The 22,211-nt window shown below is 41.5% G+C and overlaps 1 protein-coding gene across 16 annotated transcripts in view; it reads right to left on the bottom strand.

Moving 5' to 3' along the window:
• Ldb2 (LIM domain binding 2) overlaps positions 1-15,536 on the bottom strand; it is a 364,317-nt gene extending 348,781 nt beyond the window's left edge. For 10 of the 16 annotated variants that reach the window (XM_013147321.2, XM_023562983.2, XM_013147322.2 and 7 more), the window contains exon 1: positions 15,193-15,535. In XM_013147321.2, coding sequence (XP_013002775.2) covers positions 15,193-15,324 — 132 coding nt within the window. In that variant the 5' untranslated portion in view covers positions 15,325-15,535. The other 6 variants (XM_063230125.1, XM_063230126.1, XM_003465034.4 and 3 more) reach the window with 4 other exon arrangements.
• Between the last annotated feature and the right edge of the window lie 6,675 nt (positions 15,537-22,211).

Genomic DNA, 22,211 nt, shown 5'->3' with positions numbered 1-22,211 from the left:
GATTCCTAACCATTCAAGACTTTAGACCATCTATTTTTTCCTGAAGTTGTCTCAGTATTGTCCAGTTACAGTCCATAGTTGAGGAACAGAGATTGGGGATTTATTTTTAAGATGCACTAAATAACAACCCAGAAATTTCACAGAATTTCTAGGGATATCATCTTGTTGAGAATTAAGTTTCCTACTGTTTACTCAGATGATGTCTCACAGCCTGGGGAAGAAAGGAGTAATTTTGCTCCCTCTTGGCATTTAAGTCGGCCTGAAGGAGCTGCCTTTCTCCCCCCACCCCCCCACTACTAAGGTCTAACATACTCTGGATCAAGGAACTTGGTTAAAGTCCCTCCTAGACATTTTTGATTTCTACATTTATCTTGTTCTTTGTGAATAGTTAGGTAGCTTAATTTCTCCAAAGATCACCAGATGTACCACATGCTTAAGAAAATAATGGTGCACTAGGCATATGAATAGTTCAGTCACAATTTACTACCTAATTAAGAGCAATTTAGAAAGAGCCAGCATGTTCAGTGTGTGTATGTGCATATGCTTGTGCGCATAACTATATGTATATTTCAATACCATAATCCCAGCTGAGATAACTACTGTTCTCACTGTTCTCAACAGCCCACTTTTACCCAACAGGTCACTTGTCACCTCTCAACATAACAGGATGCCCAGCTGACCCTCCCAGCCCTAGGCTGTGAGCATTCTGAGGGCAGGTCATTCTTGTGGTTCTCTATCGCTGAGCAAATAATAAAAAACAACTCAAGATGCTATGGAGGAATGAAGGAGTCAATGCAATTCCAGCCAAGACGCCACAGGGTGCCACTGTGAATGCTACTGCTTAAATGGTTTTAAAATCAAAGCCATAATAAAACTAACAGCAGAATTCTTTCTTCTCTGCTTTTCCCCTGCCTCCATAAAAAAATCACAGGAAATATAGAATTAAGACTGGAAGCCATTTCCCGACCATTCTCTCTCCACCTCCCCCATTCCTTCATTAGACCAGGAGTATCTGGCATCCCAGCAAGCAGGTCCCCAGAAACAGGGTAATCTTATATAGGGCTGAGCTTTCTGGGAACACAATGAAGGGAATTAAGACTGAGATTTTAGTTTCTAACTATAAAAGTCTTGACATATTTTCCTTTCCGTCAAACACCTGGAAACATAATAAACTATATTTTAATGTTTATTTGTTTCAAATACAGTATTTTTTTTTTCAAAAGACAAATGCAAAGTTTGGAGTTTGGAAAAAAATAGGTTTAAATCACCTTCCCAGCAAGCAGTTTTTTAAATAGTACACACAAGTGATCATTTCAAAGCAGTTTAATGCACTTAGCCAACAGGCATTAACAGCCTTTTCAGAATAATCTAACACCTTAAGCTTATTTCCTAGTCCTGGTTCGGGTAAATTTTAACTTTTCTAAAATACTAATGGTATGGAGCACCCCCTGAACTGTGTAATTTTAGGTCACTATGCATTTGCATGTCAGCTACTTCATGATGACAGGAAGAAACAGTCCCTGGGTCTTCCTCTCCATGCAGATTTTAAAACAATAGTGCACAGAGCAGTTTAAGGCAAAACATGGTCCTCCCGCTTGGCCAGTGTATGTGGAAAGGAAAGACACTGTGACTCAGCAAGCTCACTTCACCCCAACAATGGGAGCAAAAGAGCTGGAAGAGGAGGCTCCACAGAGAGTCGAAACCATATTATAGACCTTGATTTTGTATGTTACGTGGCAGATTAAAAACAGAAAGCAAAGCTCCACATCACTGCAATGCTAAGCTCCAAGGGGAAGAACCTCGGAGCTCATATCTAGTCTAACCCAGAGAAGTCAGAAGAGGAAAGCCAGCTCAGAAAAGGAAACAATTTCTTCAAGGCCACAGGCTTAGGGTTAGGGAGAGAGGAAAGTAAGGAAGCGATACAAGGGAAACAATCACGAAATGAGCTCAAGGCTATACATGTGACAGGAAATGCAAAGCAAAGAAAGGAACAGACCCCACCTACTACCCACTCTGAACTTGGTAGCCCACCTAGGTGGTGCCATTTGGCACTTGGAATGTTCCTCTGGTGTGAACATTTTGCTCTTCCCATTCTATCACCATGGAAACTGAGTCCCATGGAGGCACAGTCTCTGTGACCTGGATAAGGAGGGGTTCAGCACTGGCTGTCATTCTCTTCCTCATGCAGCCTCCTTGCTTGATGCTTGACACTGCTGTGGGGTCTTGAGTTGCACTAATTGTGAACAAAGCGAGTCTTCCCAGAAGCCACCAGCCATCATTTCTAGTTTCTAAACCAGGTTCCAATTCAGTCAAAGCAGGAAGCAGACTCAGGACCTGGGGACCCAAAATGGCTGCCAAAAGTTTGCTGGGCCACAGTGAGGACCTCAGTGATGGAAAACATGAAGTGTCACTGCACAAATTACATAACCTTGGCTTACTGTAATTCTGCATCTTAAAAAAAAAAAATTGCCATGAAAATCCATCCTTTGCCACAGATACACTAAGCTAAAAATAGCTCAGCCAGCTAGTAAGTGTGTATAATTTTTCTTTTATGCACCTCGCTACCCACTGATTCCTCCTCTCAGAAAACAAATGTGTCATAAGAAAGATGTCAGTCCACCTGCCACCAAGGAACCAAAGGCCTCTAGAGCAATGCCAAATCAGATTGTTTCATTCCCCTCAACAACCAAAAAAAAGAAAAGAAAATCCTCTGTTAGTTTTCTTTATCCAATAGAAGATAATGCTAACTAAATTTTACTATGTGCCAGAGGTTATTTTAAACACATAAAGGCCCTAATAAATCCCTAAGCATGTCTGTTCCACAGGGCTTACTGCTATCCCATTTTTCGAAGGAGGAAACTAAGGCACAGCGATGTTAAATACTTGGGCTGACATTTGCACTACTATGGTCCAATGTATAATCTGTAAAAGGAAAAGACCAACCACAACACTGGCATGGTGTAGACACACCTTTCCACTCTCAGCCTCGTTTCCTGTGGAGGGTTATCTCCCACCACCACTGCCAACACCCTTACACAGCACTTACATGTTCACGCCTACACCCGAAAGCCCCAGCCATGTCCAAAGCCTCAGCCTCCTTCAAATTCAACATCACCTCTCAAGGCTCAATGTCTTGAATTTACTGCTCTTTCCTCTTAAAATATTCTTCCCACTCTCTTTCCTGGACTGGCAAATTCCCACTCGTCCCTCAGGAGCCTCCTTCTCTAGAAATCCTCATTATGTTCTCACCAGGCTGTTTTAAGACAGGTCTGCTGTCCTTACTATCTCTAGACCAGGAATATCACATATGGAGATGTTCAGGATCCATTAAATAAGACATAATATAGTAATAATATTAATGATAATAATAGTTAACACTTCTAAGGTGCAGGCAGTGTGCTAAGCTCTTTGTAAGAATTATCTCACTCAATCTTCATAACAACCCAGAAACATAGATTCAATCATTATTCATATTACTCATGAGGGCCACCCAGGCACAAAGGGGTAAATTAACTCACCCAAAGCCACACAACCACTAAGAAATAAATTTGCATGGCTCCAGAAGTTAAGTAATTAATGCAGAATGTGGTTGTAGGAGGCATAATCTCACTGCACACCGCTTCATTATAGCTAATAGGAGTCCATGTGTTTGAGGCATATTTGCAAAATGCATATTACCTATATAAAATAGTGGTAACTCAGAAACTAATTATAAATGGTACCCTCTGTGAAATGTCCCTTTTTAAAAAGATGGCTGTTGGTCACAGAGAATAGCAATTGTCAGGACAAATAGGAACATGAATAAGATAGTTTCTGACCCCCACGGATCTCTTGAATTCTGTGAGAAAAATAAAATAATGTCACATACAACTTTCAAGGTAGCCCTCTTTTGGAGGTCCGCCTTTCTGCTTGAATCAAAGAGTTGTCCTTCAGACAGTGTCATAAATTAACTTGCTATAACCCGACCTGCTGGTTCTAGATCAGCACTGACTCTAACATTAATTCCAACTCCCTTTGCCCAGTATGAATTGTGCAAAAACCTTTTGATTTACAGACCTTGTACAAGGTTGCCTGCTTCTTCTCTCAAAAATAATATAAAAGCAGGAAGAAAAAAGGATCCACCCTCAAATGAAGAGGAGGACTGTTTCTTAAAAGGTGACATAGTGGGGACATGGCTTAGTGGCAGAGTATTTGCATGCATAAGCCCCTGAGTTTGATCCCCAGCACATGAAAAAAAAAAATACAATAAAAATTAGAAAAACCAACAGGGCCTGAATTCCAGATTTCTGACTACTACTGATTGCTAATGGTGATCATCACAGTCTTCATAGTTAATGCAGTGAGCCATCCTCCCCCCACCTGACTGAAGGGTAAGATTAATTATTAGGAATCCTGAGCTCTTTGTATACAAATTATATCAAAATGGCTAAATAATTTTTATATGTCTATATGCTTTATTTTTTGAGATATGATATATCAATAAGTCAGGCAACTAGAATTACATTTTAAGAAGATTTAAGGACAAGGTAAAACACTCATAATTTGAAGAGCTGGATTTAAAAGGAAATTTGATATTCTGCTAAGCAAATAAAATTTTATGTACATGCATGTGTGCAATCAATTTGCTAAAATGTTAACAGAAATTTTATGGTAAAATTAAAGACAGTTTTTATTTACCATCTTTCCATTGATGTTTGATACACTGGTAAATGCACTCTATGTTAGAATCAAAATAACAAACATTTTAGTCTATACAACTCAATTTTAAATATATTGGCAAAAAAACTTAAATTCAAAAACAAGAAAGATTAGCATATTTTTCAGCACCAATGGCATGATGCTACAGATGGATATAGTTTGCAGGCAATTGGAAAATTCAAGACAGATAAAAAGAGCTTACAGCAATAAAGTTTTTATACGGCTGAGGTACACAAGAGTAGCAGGTAAGTGTGTAGAGGTGACCAGTTCTTAGTTATGGGATAGTGACAGGTCAGTGCTACGACTTGGGAAGCCTGAGCTTGCTTAGGAATTGATAGTGCAGCAGAGTCCAGCTAAGGCTGGGGTTTGGGTTCTACAATTCAGATATCAGCAGTTGGCATCTCCTGGATATTCCAGCTCTGAAATTCCACGATTAGGCCAACATAGCAGTGACACGCTCTGTCAAATCAGAGTTGTGTAAGGGCAAGTAATAGGCACCAACTCCTTGATTTCAATTTTAAGTAAAAAAGAAATTTCAGTCAGCTAAAATCACAAGGCATAAGAGGGATTGCCTTTGGTGTGCACTCCAAATGGTCAGCCTTGTTTATTGGTTTAGCTTTTGCTTGTGCACAGATTTTCAGTAGCAAGATAAAAATCCTCATGAGTCCTAAGAAATGACCTATATTGGGAAGCAAAATTGAACAAGCACTACTGCCTCAAAAAAATAAAAAAAGTCAGCAAGTAATTTAACATTTGCTTAAATTAAGAAGATATTTCTCTTTAAAAGGTTGCTACCAATTGTTAAGAAAGTGGAGCTTTGAATAGAAATCACAAGTGCCCTTCCTGGTCAAGGAAATGAAGTAGAAGAAAGTATATATCATACAAAGAATTCAGTGCAAGAAATCAAGGAGGAGCTACACTGAAAGGGAATTACTCCAGTGGTGCATCCAGAAAGAAAGCACAGATGGGAGATCTCACTACCCTGAGCCCTCCAGCCAGATGGATTTCACATGGTACCACTCAGCACCTCCCTGGGTCCTCAACAGTGCCTTTTCTCTGTGTTAAGGACTAAGCCACCAGGTGTCACAGTGGATCAATGGGAGGGCTGTTATCAGTCTAGACACGCAGGTGGAGCTTCAGGCTTCCCACCGGTGCTGACCCAGCTATCTTGGAGAGGTCTACGCACAGCTGCATACTGAGGAGGAGTGTGCCTTGGAGAAAGGACAGTGAAGGCCACCAGCAGCCCTCTCCTGGGTCCCCATTTAGACAAGTTTACAGCAGCACTAGCAAAGGTGAATGGTTCACTGTTTTGCTGTTCCCTGCCCCCACCTGACTTCTTAGCTTTCTCCTAACACAGTGGAATACACATGATCTCATATTCTTAACACTTATCCATAGGTGTTCTAGAGTTCATCATACCCTGAGACGGTCAGGAGATTGTGGCCACTGTGACAAGCCATTTCTCTCCTACCAGATAGTGCCTGATTATTCTGTCATCAGTACTACAAAATAGGGGAAAGTCTGCATAGTGTCTCCCACTGGATGATGCACTGAGCATCATATTTAGTTTTTTGAGTTATACTGGAGGCTCCTGGAGGCCCATGAAAATGATTTTTAAAGACACTTTTATGAAATCAAACAAAGTGTTGCATTATTTACAGTATTTAATTTGCTGGAAGAATGGAGAATAAGGGCATCATCATAGTCATCAAAGTTCCCATTGTTTAGCACCCATTCTTTGCCAGGCATTTTACATGAATTAGCTTTCCACAGTGTGCAACTCAGATAAGAAAACTGAGGCTTAAAGCAGTTAATAAACTTCCTTAAGATCAAACAGTAAGTAGGAGACAGAGACAGGGCTTGCACCCAAATCCGCCTTGTTATAAGTTATCCTGAGGTTCAAGGCAAGTCTTTCTTTTCACTCCAAAATATGTATGTGCTGGGAGGAGTGGGAAAAGCTATATATATTTGCTAACCAGAAACTGAGAAATTGCAGACATAAGTAAACACAATCCAGGATATTTCTCTCTCTCTTCCTCTGACTCTGACTCTGTCTCTGTCTCTGTCTCTGTCTCTCTCTCCCCCCTTCTCTCTCCATATGGTTAGCAAACACACTTATTACAGACACAATGACATGTACAGTACTGATATAACTTCCCACATTGTCTGTTGTGCAAATCACTTCAAACAAACTAATTAATGGCCTTGAAATACTTTTCTAAAATGCAAAGTAAGTGCTCCAGGTACTGTCACGATTCCTATCATATCTCCTGGCTGCAGACCCTCAGATAGATCCAGAGAGAAAATTTGTGGAAGAAATAAAACATCACTAGGATCGGTACAAATATTTTAAACCAGAAGTTAGGACATTCCCAGCAGATTCACACCACTCTCAGGGCAGAATTATCAGGTTTACCCTTCTTTCACAAAAGAAATGCCCCTTTCTCAGGACTTCCTTTTCTGCAAACAGCAAGGGCTTCCTGGCTATTTATCTCACAAATCTGTGTTCAATTGGAATTGCAGGCAATTGTTAGTAAGATTCAGGATAAATTCTGGTGTTAGCCTGGACACACATGTCCTTTATTCAACAGATATACTTGCCATCTCAGCCCTGTACTGTAAGAAATGGGGAAGCCAGCTGTGGACAAGACCACCACGTCCCGGCCCTCACGAGACTTAGGTTCTATGCAGGACAAGAAAATGTTTAGGCCATAAACAAGAAATAACAAAATAACAGCTCGTAGTAGTTCCTAGGAAACAAATGGAAATGTGGAGGAAGGTGATTTGGTTTCATTTTAATGGAGAGGATTGAGGAAAGCCTCTCTGAGAAGGGGACATGAAGTTGACCAGCAGTGGACCTCCTAAGTGCTGAGATTTGTTTGGAAGATATCCAGTTGATCACCCGGAGAAAGCCAGCACCATGCCCAATTCTAATTCAAATTTTCTTAATAGATACGAGTTATTATAGAGGAAGCCATTTCCCACTCCACCCTGGAGGACAGAGGCTCTGAGATGTGAGCAGGCCAGGGAAGTTAATGCATCCAAAAGAAGACCCTTGTGGCTCGAATCTAATGAACTGAGCCTTCAGGAAGGACCTGATAGGGCCTTAAAGCCAGAGACAGGATTTCAGAGCTTGTCCTAGGTGTGAGGGTCACATGATCTGATTTATGCATCAAAAATATCACCTTGGCCATTTGTGGGGAACAGAGGTAGGGTGAAAGAGGGAGCAGAGTACAACTCAAAGGCCATCTCAACCCAGATAAGAGAAGAAGAAGGTTTGTAATGCCACTAGGATGCAGAAGGTGTATCTTTGGAGGAGTCCACAAATCTTTAGTTTAAATCTTCCTTTTCTCTAATTAGAAGACTTCAGCTTCAAAATAGGTTGATGGAAGGTGGGACCAGTGTGCAGACAGGGCTGTGGCCTCCAGAATCATCAGCAGGGAGTGGACAGCTGAAATAAACATTTGACAAGCACTGTGGATTAAGAGTGGGAAGGCTCAGCAACTGGGGACTCCAATCCCAAAAAGTGCATTTAGAGACACTGTGGCAGTTTATCTCTTAAAAGAAGAATCAGAACACATGTATCTCAGGCTTTGGGCCAAGGCAAATGAAGAGGTCCTTCCTCTCTCTAAAGACTGGCGGGCATTTGCTGCAGAGACAATAGCATCACGGATGACCAAAGTGAGCTGCCGTGGTAGGAAGGAAACTCCAAACCCTACAAGGAACTACCACAGAGAGACAGGATGTGGAGACGCTGACTGCCCCCCCAGAGAGGATCCAGGTAAGATAGAGAAGGCAAAATATAGGAGGTCTTCTTCCTGAGGTCTTTAACTCAGATTCTTAATTGGTTACCAGTCCAGGAAGCCGATGCTAGGCCAAATTCTATTATAATACAGTCTCCTAATGCTTACTTCATTATTGTCAAAGGAGTGATATCACCGAAAATGGAAAAGCTTTGCCTCATCCCACTATTAAACAATTCAAATGCCACTTTTCTCAAATACAGTTGAAAAGAATTAATCACTGGATACAAATCGACATATTTTTAGAGTAAAAAAATACAAAGATTTTAAATGAATCATATTTTTATAACAATCCATAGATTCTTCAGATGTAAGGAGCATATTAAATATTTTTAATAGGCATTGTGATTTAGTACTTTCTTTCAATAATCAGGGTTTATTTTCCATTCCTGTCTCTCTCTCCAAAATTGGATACACTTTCTTTTGAAATGAAAATTTTGCCAAGCATTTGAAAGACAACTAGTAAAATCATGTTAGATAGAAAGAGTCAACTTTCAAGGCACTTCTGGAAGACCACTTTTCCTAGGAATAATGGGATACATTTACATTGCAAGTATTTATCAGTGAATCTAGAATCCCCCCAGTATTCCTCATTTCAAGAGGTGAAACTCTAGCACACCCTCTTCGGATGGAGCACTACCAATCTGTTTAACCTGGGACTTACTTATCCTGTGTTTCCAGCTCCTCTCAGTACAAATTTGGATGTTATTGGTATTTGTCTCCTGCAATGGTCACGAAGGTCAAGTGAGCTGATATCTGTATGGAAACCACCAAGTCCTGTGACTAACAGCCAACACCCCACAGATGTTAGTATCATCCCAATACCTTCAGATTCAAGTGTGCTTTTCACTGCCCAGTGGTACCAGAAGACACCATGTGCTAATCTATCACCATGCCTGCCTCATGAGGAGTGATGCCTATGTCTTCCTTCAATACCAAACTGGAACCCCCTAAAGGACAGAAAATGTCCTAATAATCTCTATATTTCCAGTTTCTGATATTTTCCTTGCCTGAAGTACAGGAATTCTCCAAAGAATGATTGCATTGTAAGTATTGAGAGTGGTCTATGTTCGCATGCATGTGGCATCTGAATTTCAAAGAAAAAATCGATGCTATATACATGCAAAGAAAAGGAAGGAAAATGTCCTGGTCAGAATACAAGGAAGGCAGACAGACGGTAACATCAACATCAGCTGGACATTTTCTAAGTAACATATTTTCTGATGCCTTAAAAACAGATTCTATTCTGAAGCCCAGCAACCAAATCCAAGTAACTAAATTCATGAATCTGTTTCTTGACCGTTTGCAAAGTTGGGTGTTTGCATTGTTGTAGGTTTGGTTCACTTTTTCAGAAAAGGGGTGCACTGTTTTCCTCATGAAAACTGAGTTAATGTGGACAATTGCAATAAAAGGAGATTTATAGCCCTGTTCTCCACACAATTTAAATTAATTTCTTTCTGAAATGCAAACAAAAAGCTAAATGCTTTAAAACTGTGTAGCGTTTAAATCCTATATCATAATTTACACACCAAAAAGGGAGAAATTTAAATGTGCATTGATTTTCAGCTGATAAGAATCTGGGCTGAATGGAAGTTGAAAGATTTCTTTTTTCTTTTTGGCCTCTTACAAATAGTTTGCAGCAATTTTTAATTAAAAACAGTTCCCATAGTAAGAAGATGGGTGGGGGGAGAAGATTGCAGGAAAATAAAATCAGAAGAGTCCTGCAATTTGTTTTCTGAGACCATGTAGAGAGCCTAAAAAATAAGGACTTTGGAAGTTCTCATTTTTAAAACTGCGCTTTTGGTTTCATTTAACATTTTCAAAATAGCTTTCCCTGCCACCACCAGGGCCCCTCCCCCACCCTGCCCCAGCCCCTCTGAAAAAGTTGGAAAGTTCTCTTTTTAACACTGAAAGTCTTTCATATACCTGAGAGTACAACAACATTTGTTTTTCTTTCTCAATTTCTAGGAGGGGCAAACAAACTCTCCAGTTATCACAAAGCATTTTCCTTTCTTTCCACCTATCCAAAATACTTAATCTCGTTTTAACTAGATTCCATCTGAACATCAATGATACTAAGCTATTCCATGAATAAACATGATGTTACAACGTGAAACCCTGTGACCGAGTATATAAAAATGTAGCTGAAAGAAAAGCCAGAGCCTCCCCCACCCCCTCCCCTTCCCGCTCCCCCTCCTCCTCCCCAGGGAGTTTTAGAGTTGAGCTGCTGCTGGGAGGCTGAGAAGCAGCAGATTTAAATTTCAAGGTCTTCAAACATTTTTAACATTCATATTAAATTCCATAAAGCTAAACACTGTGATTCTAATAACATCGTTGGGAGAACTGCTTCCGATTGTCATCATAGTTCTCTCTTTTGGAAAGGGAGGTGTAAGATTGCTAAAAGGAAAAAAAAACTGTCAAAATGTAAGGGAACTCAGGCTCTCCTGCTCTGGGTGGTATTTTATTAAAATTAGCATGATGCCAATACATAGATTTTAAAACGTCATGTGGATGGAGATATGTTTTAGCCATTTGAATGAAGAAATAAGCTACAGAAAACTTGTCCACAATAATTATGGTTTTTATAACTCCCCTCATGAACTTTCTTAAATTCTACAGTCATTCAACAAGAATTAAATCCCTTCACTAAACTGATGTTCACTATGATGTTTCTCAGATTCCCCACTTACATTTTCATCTCACAGGACAGACTTCAGGAAGTTAAAAAAAAATACAGATTGTTTTTGTTTTTATTGAAAGCTCTGCAAAGAACAAATTCTGAAGCCTTTAGAACATATTTTTATTTCCTAGCTGACTGTACTTTGTGTGCTGTGTTAAACTATATAATTGCGCAGTGATATTCTTCCAAGATACATTTGGCACAGCAAGATGATTTAAATACATGAATTTTGGAAGATACCAGGTCAATTTATGGCAGCATACACAACAGAAAACGTAACCCTTTTTCTCCTGCTTGAGAATTAGAGTGAAAAGCGATGCAAAGCCCAAAGTTTCTCTGAGACACCCACTCATTTCCTTTATCAAAATCCACGAAGATTACGATGCTGCAGAGAAATTTTATTTCCCAGAACACCCAGCAGCACTTAAAATGTATTTCTGCCTTTGTGGACTGCTTTGTAATGCATTATTTTTTCTTTAAAAAGAGGTAAGGTCCTAAAATCTCTTTTTTTAGGCTCTTGTCTTGCTTTGCAAAAGTGATTAGAGAGCTAAACAACTTCATGTTAAAAATTAACGCAGAAGGTGTGGGGTGAGCACTTCCTGGGGGCTGGGGAGCAGATGCCCAAAACAACTGCAACTCCACAGGAGGTGCCAGGCTCTAAAGCATCAGAACTGTGTTGTGTGCCTACTTTGTCCAGCAAGTACTCTGGTGAAGCTCTACCTGTAACCAAGACTGACAGGAGCCAGGCCTGCAAGTTTTCCCTACTATTATGCTATTATGTCAGTATGTCTGTATCATTTGTGATTTTGAACTAACACCATAAGTAAAGAAATAATATCTGCACTCTTTACTCCATTTCATAATTCTTTCTCATACCAATCTGCATTTCCAAATTAACAGGGCATGGTAAGGAATTTGAAGATAAAGTCATCAAAACCCTCAGTCCCTGATTAGTAAATTACAGGAAGGAGTTAGAAACAGGATAAACTTCCAGTCAACCCTCTTTAAACTAACACTGCCCAGTGTCTGAAAAACTTGGATTTAATTGGAAAAAAGGATCATGATAGGAGATTCTGAGGGTCACCCACTGGAGGACAGCAACTTTTTTTGATAAAAAGGATGTTTCTAGGAAATCTCTACGAACTTGGTTTCAACTTCTTCTAACTGCTGTGCTAGTTTCTTTCCAGCCAAATAGATGTTCCAGAAAAAATGAGCTGAGAAAATTACCCGGATGTGTGTACCTGTGTGTTATTAGAAGTCAATAAAATGATACTATGTAATATGAGTATAAATCAGGGAATAGAGAGAGACAGAGAAAGAGGCACAGAGTGGAAGAGAGAGAGAGAGAAGGGGGAGGCAGAGAGAAAGAGACAGAGAGAAAAAGAGGGAGAAGAAAACACACCCAAAGGGTAGTGCTCTGGTTAAAGTCTAAAAGTAGTCACTCAACAATCTACTTGATTTTTTCGTATGGACAAACTGGTAACCCTTGCTGGGTACCATTGTATTTCACTGTGACCAATCCCTTGCCAGGGCCCGGGACAGCTTTATCCTAAATAACTATCTTTGGTGAAACTATAAAGCAACTTTCTCATGAAAAGTTCTTTTTTGTTCCTGAGTACACATCATGATCAAAATTTAACACTTAATGCTAACACTTTAATGTCTTCGGAGCAATCGCATGATTTGCCCATTGTTTCTCCTGAAATGAAAACAAATGTGTGGTGTTGGTTCATGACACTGTGCACTGCTTAGCAATGAAAGTGAGAGGTGTCATAGCAATTATCTAGATAATTATTCATTAAAAGACCTGATACGGCACAAGTCCTGGGGTACACGTATAGTACATCCTAAAAAATAATACCAAGTATTTTATTGTCATAGAAAGATTAAAAATTCGAAGCTTTCTTCTCCTGGTTCTTGAACTATGAGGTAGTTTTTTTCCTGCTCAAAGTAAAAGCTGTCAATGTCATACCCCGTAGTCTCAAAATTAGAGGTCCCCAAGTTTAGCTCTTGCAAAAGATAATATGCCAGTTTTGAAAAAGTGCATTACTAATATGGAACTTTTCAAAGTCCTGTCTCAAAACACAAAGCAAACTTGTAAAGAGCTGATGTCAGCCTGCTGGTTTGTATCAGAGCCAGGGCAGGGAAGCCTACAGAGGAGTCCCCCAGCTGAGAGATGCCTGGTGCTAAGGACTACCATGGAAGCACCCAGAGGGACCTCCGTCTGCCTTCCCCGATGCAAGGTGGGAGCCAGCCCCACTGCAAGGCCTCAGAAACTTTCTAAAATGCAAGTTGGATACAGGTTCTTTTTAAATCTTGTGCTATAACTGAGCCATAGTGGCCTCTAGTCTCTTTTTCAGAACTAATACTTTTTTAAAAGTTCTTTTTTCAAACCTCTATTGCAGTTTATGGGTCCCAAAACTTTAAGTCATTTCCTAGCCTCCTAATTCTGGGAACAGGTTATGTCAACCAATCACTCATGCAGAAACTTAAGATTCCAGCACAATCGTGAAGATGTGAGTGAAAGACACTGCACACTGTAACAGGCACACACACACACACACACACACACACACACACACACTAGCACACAAATAACACACAGGAATATCATTTACTACCAACAGCTCACTTCCCTAAGTGGAAAAGAGTTTACACTTTCCTATAAGCTATTGACTCCTTGAGAAAGTCTCAGGAGCAGCAACTGTGTTTAATAACTATGGTATATTAACATATAAAGAAACTAGCAGTGATGAAGACAACACAGCTTTCAGAAACACACAAGTCCTTGTCCAGTAGTGAGCCAATCAGAAAGCAGGTCACATCTTGTTAGCCATATTAAATACATTAAATGTCATGGATTCTCTGTGGCTCCATTGATAATTCAAGCAAGTGTGTTTTGTGCTATAATACAAACTTAATCGAATCCTTTCCCAGAGTTAAAAGTCAATCTTCTATCTAAAATTCCTCCAAAGTGATTCCCAAGAAGCTGTTTGGCAGAAATTCCCTGGGTATCTGTGCCCTGCAGAGAAGATTGGATCTCCAGGGACTCTGGCTTCCTAAAGTGTCTTTGGGGCACCTATATAACAAACTCCTGTTCAGAAAACAACACAAAGCTCCACGTTACAGGGAAATGGACAACCTGAAGCAGCCCTGCCAGCCAGCCAGCATACAGAGGAAAACTCAGCTGACATTAAATATTTAAATTGCAAGAGGCAGTCTGGAGTTTTGCATTTAGAAAGTTCTGAAAGTCTTGGTCTCTCTGCTCCCAGAGTTGCTGTCTGAGCTGGCTGGCTCTCTCTTCTCTCTCTCTCTCTCTCTCTCTCTCTCTCTCTCTCTCTCTCTCTCTCTCTCTCCCCCTCCCCAAGACACAAGATCACAAATGTGCAAAAACTCAAGGTGGCTGGAATGCTGAGCCAGCTCCCTTCTGGAGGTACAGACCTTAAGGGGCACAGCCAACAGGGAGAAGAGAAAGTAGAGAATCCTCTTGCCCCAAGCAACTGGTTTCTGAATTTAACAAAAAAATATACAAACATGTGTCCCTTCAGGGCTAGTTCTGACAAGTATGCAGGGCTACTCCTTTGCCCCTCTTTACCTCAATTTTGATGACTTTGAAAAGCAAATGCAGGTCAAAGCAGTCTCATCTACATCCATCCAAATGCAAACAACCGCAAAATCCTTTGCAATTGTATCTCAGGAAACCAGGACCATCCAGAGCCTGAAAACAGCAGAGTTTCTGGGAGAGCAGCATTTGTGAAGCCCAGGCTTGGGAATCAAGTGCTGGGCTGTCTATTTCAAGATTCCGGCAGGCAGAAACTGTTCCCCGCTCCAAGAGTTGCTGTCCCTGTAAACTGGGCGTTCAAACTAGTGGATTCATCCTGGCGCTCATTTCCCCGTACGTGGTAGTAGCTAGTGGGACACTTCCCACAGAATTCAGCCAAAAACCCCAGGAAAAGCCCATGCACAGTTTAAAAAATTACACAAACACACAGTCAAGGTTGAAGTACTTACCTCTGTGCGAGACTGCAGTCTCTTGTTCATCTCATAGATTCGGTACTCTGGCTGTACCATGTAGGGTGTATGTCTCCTATAAAATGGGCCGAAAGGAGAAGAATAGAAGGGGTCATGTGGCGTGCTGGACATCTTGCCTGCTTGTCGAAAATCAAGCTAAATAGAGTAGCAGTAACGTCCATGCAGAGCACATGGGCTGTGTTCTTCACAGTACAAAGTAGACGCACGCACACACGCTCACACACATACACACACACTCTCACACACAGAGGCAGCAGGCAGGCAGGCTGAGCACACAGGCTGGGAAGTGCTGTGGGAGCCCTCTAAAGCGAGAGAGGAGCGAGCGGAGCGGGAGGAGGGAGGGAGGGAGGGAGGGAGGGAGGGAGAGAGGGAGGGAGGGAGGAAGCACGGGAGAGGAGGGAGAGGGAGAGCGCAGGAGCTCAGAGAGGGAGGGAAGGGAGGTTGGTAGGGAGGAAAAGAGGGAGCGAGGGGAGAGAGAGGGAGAAAGAGAGAGAGAGAGAGAGTGGCTGGATTGCTAAAGGCACCACCGCTTGTTTTTTAAAGAAGCAGTTTGTGGAGAGGTCATTTCCTGTCCACACTGTAGACTAGTTCAAAAATATAATTCTCCTCGGAGTCTGACAAGGGGTCTAGGGGTCTAAGGTTGGGTTTTAATTTTTTTTTCCTCCAGCCAGGACCCTTCCCACCCAGACTGCTTAAGCTTGTTAGCATGGAGGAGGCTTGACTGCTGGCTAGCCACTCACCCCTGACCACCCCTGTGTGTCAGTGTATCAGAAATGCATTGGGACTGGATAAGAAGAGGACGTGGGGTCTCCGGATAGGAGGTGGTGGTGCACTCTCAGGCTAAGATCTCTCTGGGCTCCCACCTGCACAGAGTTTGGCTTTCACAAGTTGCTGTCCTGAGAGCTTGTGCTCTTTTACACCTCACCCCTGGGCTTCCAAATTACCCTCTGCCCAGCTCCTCCTCCCGCCAAGTCTTCACTGAAGTCCTTTCAAGGGGGTTTGAGAAGGCTTGGATTCAGATTACCTGAATACTTTCAGGTAAGAACAATCATTCTAAATGTGGAATACAAAAAATACCTCCATGAGGCAATGGTCTTTTTTTCCCTAGCAAGCCAAAAAAAAAAAAAAAAAATCCAAAAGCAGACCTCCCAAAAAGATAGGAAAAGCCATGAAAGAAGAAACTCTCAAAAAATGACTATGGAAAAATTCAATTGAGTAGAAAATTGCACATAATTAAATAGACCATCTCCAAATTGCATGCCCAACTCTGATGGAGACAAGGTCTTTATTTTCCAAGACTGACCAAGTCTATAAATCTTTTCCTAACTATGGCATATGCTAACTGGAAGAAAAACACAAACAGCCCATAGGAGGGGAAAAAAATCTCTATGTGGAATTAAGGGATCTATAAGAAAATCAAATTCTGCTGGAAACAGTGATACTAGACATATGACACTTAGACAAAGCCAAGTCACAGAAAATTCAAATGCACTGAGCTGACACCTAGTAGGTCAGTGGTATTAAGGAAAGAAAGCCAAGGACCACCAAAAAGCATGATGAATGTAAGACCTGAATGCAAATGTATGCAAATGAGACATTTCTTCTTTTTTAATAAGCAGATTAATTAACTTTCTGCCCCAATCATGGCTTGGGGTGTCGCCAAGTCACTAGCCAATAGGGGATACAGCACTATTGCTAATTTTGCAGTTTACACTCTAAAGAATACTCAGGCACAAAAATACCCCAAACTGCTGTCTTGATCAGTCTTTTTTTCCCTAATTGCAAGAAATGTTTGCAGAGTCCATCCAAACTTCCAGCAGCACAGCTCAGCACAGTCATTTCACTTGCCAGGATGAGATTAGGGGAGGTATTACAGGAAGGCTGCGAGGGGCTTGTGCCTGTAGACCCCAAGGCAGGCCAGCATGCTAGGTTTCAGGTTTCATTACAAATCCAAAAGCTGGACCAAATTGCATGCAAGTTTGTCAAAACACACAACCTTCTGAAGATGAGATTTCAAACAAGTTTGGCATGATTTATGTTTTGGTACAGCAGCCACTGCAAGACCTAATGGTTCCTTGTGTTTAAATTCCCAAATGAAAGACGTTCCAAGAGTTTAGTGCCTGCCTGCAGTTGTGTTTATGTGGCCATTTCAGTATAAAAAAGTAACTCCTGGGCAGGCATGTGGGGCCCAATAGGCATCAGATCCCAAGGCTCAAAGCCTTTGGGAGAGGGACTCCTATCCCATTCAGCTAAGTGTTGCTTTCCCTCATTTTGTATCATTCTTGTGGACCATTCCAAGGTATTCCTGGAACTACTTCTTGCTGCAAATAGCTATGGACTCCAAAATCAGAGCTATTGTGCCTTGTTCATGTCCATGATTTCCCATTATCTGTTATTAAAGGAGTCTCCAAGCTGGTCTCTTTGCTTTCAAATTCACAGCTGTCTTCTGACTCACCAGCAGTCCATCCTTACTTGAAGCAGAATGTTGACTGTAGAAAAATTAAACTGATCATGTCCCATGCTTCACCCTTTAGTGTCTCTTTTTAGCAGGAGAAAAATGTCCAAGGTCTTCACGTTCATGGTACACAAGCTGGAGAAGACCTCTGCATGTCTCTGTCTCTTTCCTTACGCATGCTCACGCATGTGTCTCTGTTTGTTCCCTCATTCATTTACTTATGTGCCATTTTTATTCATTTTTTTTTCATGCAGGACAGCATTTGTCCTTCTGTCCCCTGTCTACCTGCAAAGTCCTACTCATCCTTCTACACAATGAAATTGTCTCTTCCCAGCACAAACCTTTCTTAATTCATTAATTTATTTTTTTAACTGATGTTTCCTTCAAGTGTATAAGGATGCTGGCTATAGAACTGACCAGAGAACATTTCAACCCTGGCCTCACACTCACCTACCCCATGAGCCCGAGCAAACCACTGAGTCTCCTTTATTGTGGGGGATACTGTAATAACTGGCCCATAGGATGGTAGCAGATACTCAGATAACACATCTGCATGTATTAGAGCACCCTTCTGCAAACACTCAAACAATGTTATGATTATTTGGTCTCTGCTAACTGCTTTGCGGCTAGAAAGCTTTGGGAAGACAAGAATGACATGCAGATGGGCTACCTGTGTCCCTGACCCTGTCGTCTGTTGAGGTAAGGGAAAGACTTTACAGAAGATCAAGTTAACTTTGGGGATCAACATTTCAAAACACAGTGCAAGCCATCATGGAAATAAAAGAAAAAGATACAAAGTCATTTCCCTCTTTGGATCAATAGTGTCCCTTCTATACTCTTGAAAACTTCTGTAATACTCACCATCATTTGTTAAATACAATGTGTCTAGCACTGTGCAGAGCACTCTGCACAAATACTCTGCTGAACTCACAATGCATCAGTGGGTTTAATTTGGTTACTGTCCCCGTTTTACAGATACAGAAACTAAGGTTTTGAGAAGCTAAGGAAGTTCTCCAAAGTCATATCGCAAAGGAGATTCTCAACTTAAAAAGCCATCTGGCTTTTTGGAAATCTTAAATATCTGGGTGAGAACCTTTAGGACTTAATCTTGCCTACCTTCCCAGATCTCCTCAGTGCACTGTTTGGAGCAGGGTCTGTCCTTGTGCTGAGAGGACCTCTGCTCTTGCACCCAATAGCCATCAAGAGACCTGGCAGGGGAAGACACAAAATGAAGAGACTCCCTGGATTTTATCATCCGTATGTCCCCGTCCCCCTGCTCACTCTGAACCTGCTCCTGAGCCTTCTCACTTTTCTTACAGCCCTGAATCTGCCGCCTCCAGAAGCCACACGGGTAGTTGCTGGGTCCCTCACATCATCAGCTTCCCTGGTTGCTCTGTCACCTGGCTTCCTTCCCTGCTTCTTGAGGGAGCAGCTATGTCACTTTCTGGCCCATGGCTGGCTTGAGAAGTGAAGGAAGCAAAGTATTCATTCTTGTTTTGTTTTGCTTTGCTTTTGGGACCGGGGATTCAACACTGTGCTTTCGTACTGACCTGTATCTGCAGCCCATTTTTTATTTTTTATTTTTTATTTTTTATTTTTTATGTAGAGACAGAGTTCCACTAAATTGCTAAGTTATGCAGGCTGGGCTCAAACTCGCAATCTTCCTGCTTCAGCCCCCCTGAATACTTATTTTGAGATTCCAAAAACCAAGTAAATAATGTTTGTGTACCACAAAACATGAACAGTCTTAAGCCCCTCTCCCAGTTCTATTCCCTACAAAGATGGAGCCATTCTCATTTAAATGTCATTTGCATATTGCATATTGAAAAAGTTCCAAAAGTCCTCATGTAGATATTGAGGGTGTCCTAAAAGGCAGATTTCTTTTATTCTAGGACTTCATCTAGCTGTGTTTATTTTTTCTTTGATGTGAAATATTTTCTACAGTTAAAAAAGAAAAGTATTTCACTATTGATTCTGACTTTTATATTGTTTCAAAACCACAAGGCCTGGAGACATTGGCCTCATCCCTGGCTACCTGGTGTCCTACGGCTGGGACAGACAGTAGTGCTTGTCACATTGTCACCATACTGTGGCCACCACCATCCAAGACCCTAACCCCCACTCCCTTTGTGGGTCTCACCAAGATTTGAGCCCTTCTCCTCCTCCGTCTATCCAATTGTGCCTTTCCCATTCCTTCTTTGCTTCTGAAAACTCGTTTTCTTGCCACCTTCCAGGTCCCCTTCTCTGCCTTTCCTTTCCTATTCTGTACTCCACAGTGTCCTTCCACCATTTCATTCAACAAACACTCGAGTGATAGGTGTATGCAAGATATGGCTGAGTCACGGTAGAAGGAGAAAGATAAATAAGATATCTAAGTCATGGGCTCTGCTGTCTAAGGACTCACAGGTCTGCAAAATACCCATCCTTCATGATGCAATCACAAACTGAGTGGTTACATGAACCAAGCACCATGGCAGGGGCTAGGAATACAGCCCCAAATCAAAACCTAAGAAAATGCAGAATTTTTTCCCACTTCAGGATTTTTGAGCCTCTCTTCTCCCCAATCTCTACCAGTCCCTGTGACACTTCTGCCACTTTTTCCCTAGGGTACAGCACACTCTTTCCTCTCAATTCTAGAATGCTCCATCTGACTAACTCTGCAGCCTTACATTGTGCTGATCCCAAGATGTGACCTCCCTGCAGAGGCCAAGCACAGCCACGTTATCTAAGTAGCCTGTCCTTGATCCATTATCTCCCACCATGGAGATCTGTTTCTTAGGTGTCCACTCTGATTGCTCTTTGTAGTTATGTCTCTGTTTACCACTTATGTGTGCCTTGCTTGTGTCCACTGTGGGGCTATAAATTCCACAAGTGCCAACCCTGTGCTGGCTTTACACACCAAAGTACACTCAGAATTTCACATAAGGCTGGGTGCATGTGGGGGCTCCAGATATTCTCATAAAATAAATAGATGAAAGCTTTATAGAATGAATCTCAGGAATAGGACTAGAGAATTATGTCCCCCAGTTCCAGACCAGGCTCTTCATGTAACAGAGGTGTGCAAATCTTATTATTTGTTTATCCATGCAGAATGCATATATTGGATACTTATTACAAATAAGTATTATATTAGGGTATTAATCACTTTCTTGCCACAGAGACAAAATACTCGATATGCACAAGTTAAAGGAGAAAAGGTTTGTTACAGTGGTTCATGGTTAGCTCCAAGGCAGAAATATCATGGCAGAAGGGCCTTGGGGAGAAAAGCTCATCTCAAGGCAGTCAGGAAGCTGGGAAGAAAGGGAAGGGAAAGGGACAGTAATGTACTCTCTGCCCTCCCCCACCCAGTGACTTACTCCTCCAACCAGTCTCCACTTACTACCAGGACAGGAATCATCAGCAGATTAATCCATTAATGAGTACGGCACCCTCATGATCCAAGCCCTGTCCAAAAGTTCCAACTCTGAATAAGAGACTGGGGAACATTCTAGATCTAAACTGTAACAGTTATCGAACAAACAAAAGAGGGCAAATTTGGCAACTTGAGAGATTCCCTTTGTAGCAGCCATTTTTCTAGAAGTTCTTCTGTCATTGAGAATTGCTCAATACCCAAAAGGCCCTTAGAGTCATCAAGGACCTCTGCAGTCTCTTCTGACTTCTGATAGACCACATGTTTTTGATTCAGTTCGGTCCCTTCCTCCTGGTGTAGACTGGCTAAAGCCACATCATTACCATTAGCTTCAGTTTCCTGAGGTTAATAGTACTAATCTCATACAGAAAATCAGAAGAATAGTCTCTGCTCAACAGTAACAGATAGCTGTTATGAATATCAGGTGTTATCCGAAGCACTTTGTAATTATTAACTCAATTTTTACCAAAATCCCATAAGAAAAAACAAAATCATTACTATTCTCCTTTCCTAGAGGAAGACAGGCAGAGGGCTGAGGGTCTTGCCTGAGACCACACAGGTAACAAAGAGTGGAGTGGGAGCTGAGCGGTGCCATCTTGCTTCCACCCTGTTGATGCTTCCAGCCCAACAAGAGGGTCCACAGCCTCTTTCTGCCTTCACACTTATGAGCTACTCAAGAGCACAGCTTTGCTAGTACATGGCTCTACAGCCAGGAAACACATTTTTATTAAGGCAAAAAACACAAAAGAAAGAATGGAGAGTAACACAGTAACATTCAAAAATACTGTTGCTGCAAAGTTAAAGAAAACATCCTCCAAATGCCTCAAACAAAAAACCAAAATGAACTCACTGACTTATGTAATTGGAAAAGTCAGACTCACTGGATTCAGATACAGTGGGATCCAGGTGGCCAAATTATGTCTTGGATGCTGGTGGTTGCCCTGCAGGCCTTTCTCACTTACTGGCAGACTCTGTCTGTGTGGTAACTATGGGCAGGGCTGAAATCATAGTCAGCCCAGCAGAAAGAGGTTTCTCATGCAGGAACTCCAACAAAAATCTCAATTTAGGTTCTTGCTACCTGGCATAGAGTGGCCAAAAGAATGACCAGTCCTGGGTCACAAGCCCACATTTCAT

Source organism: Cavia porcellus, unplaced genomic scaffold, assembly GCF_034190915.1.
Source record: "Cavia porcellus strain 051 isolate PalLab524CR breed Dunkin Hartley unplaced genomic scaffold, mCavPor4.1 scaffold_18, whole genome shotgun sequence".
Taxonomy (NCBI): Eukaryota; Metazoa; Chordata; class Mammalia; order Rodentia; family Caviidae; genus Cavia; species Cavia porcellus.
Note: the sequence above shows the minus strand (reverse complement) of the source record. Positions and strands in the feature narration are given on the sequence as shown.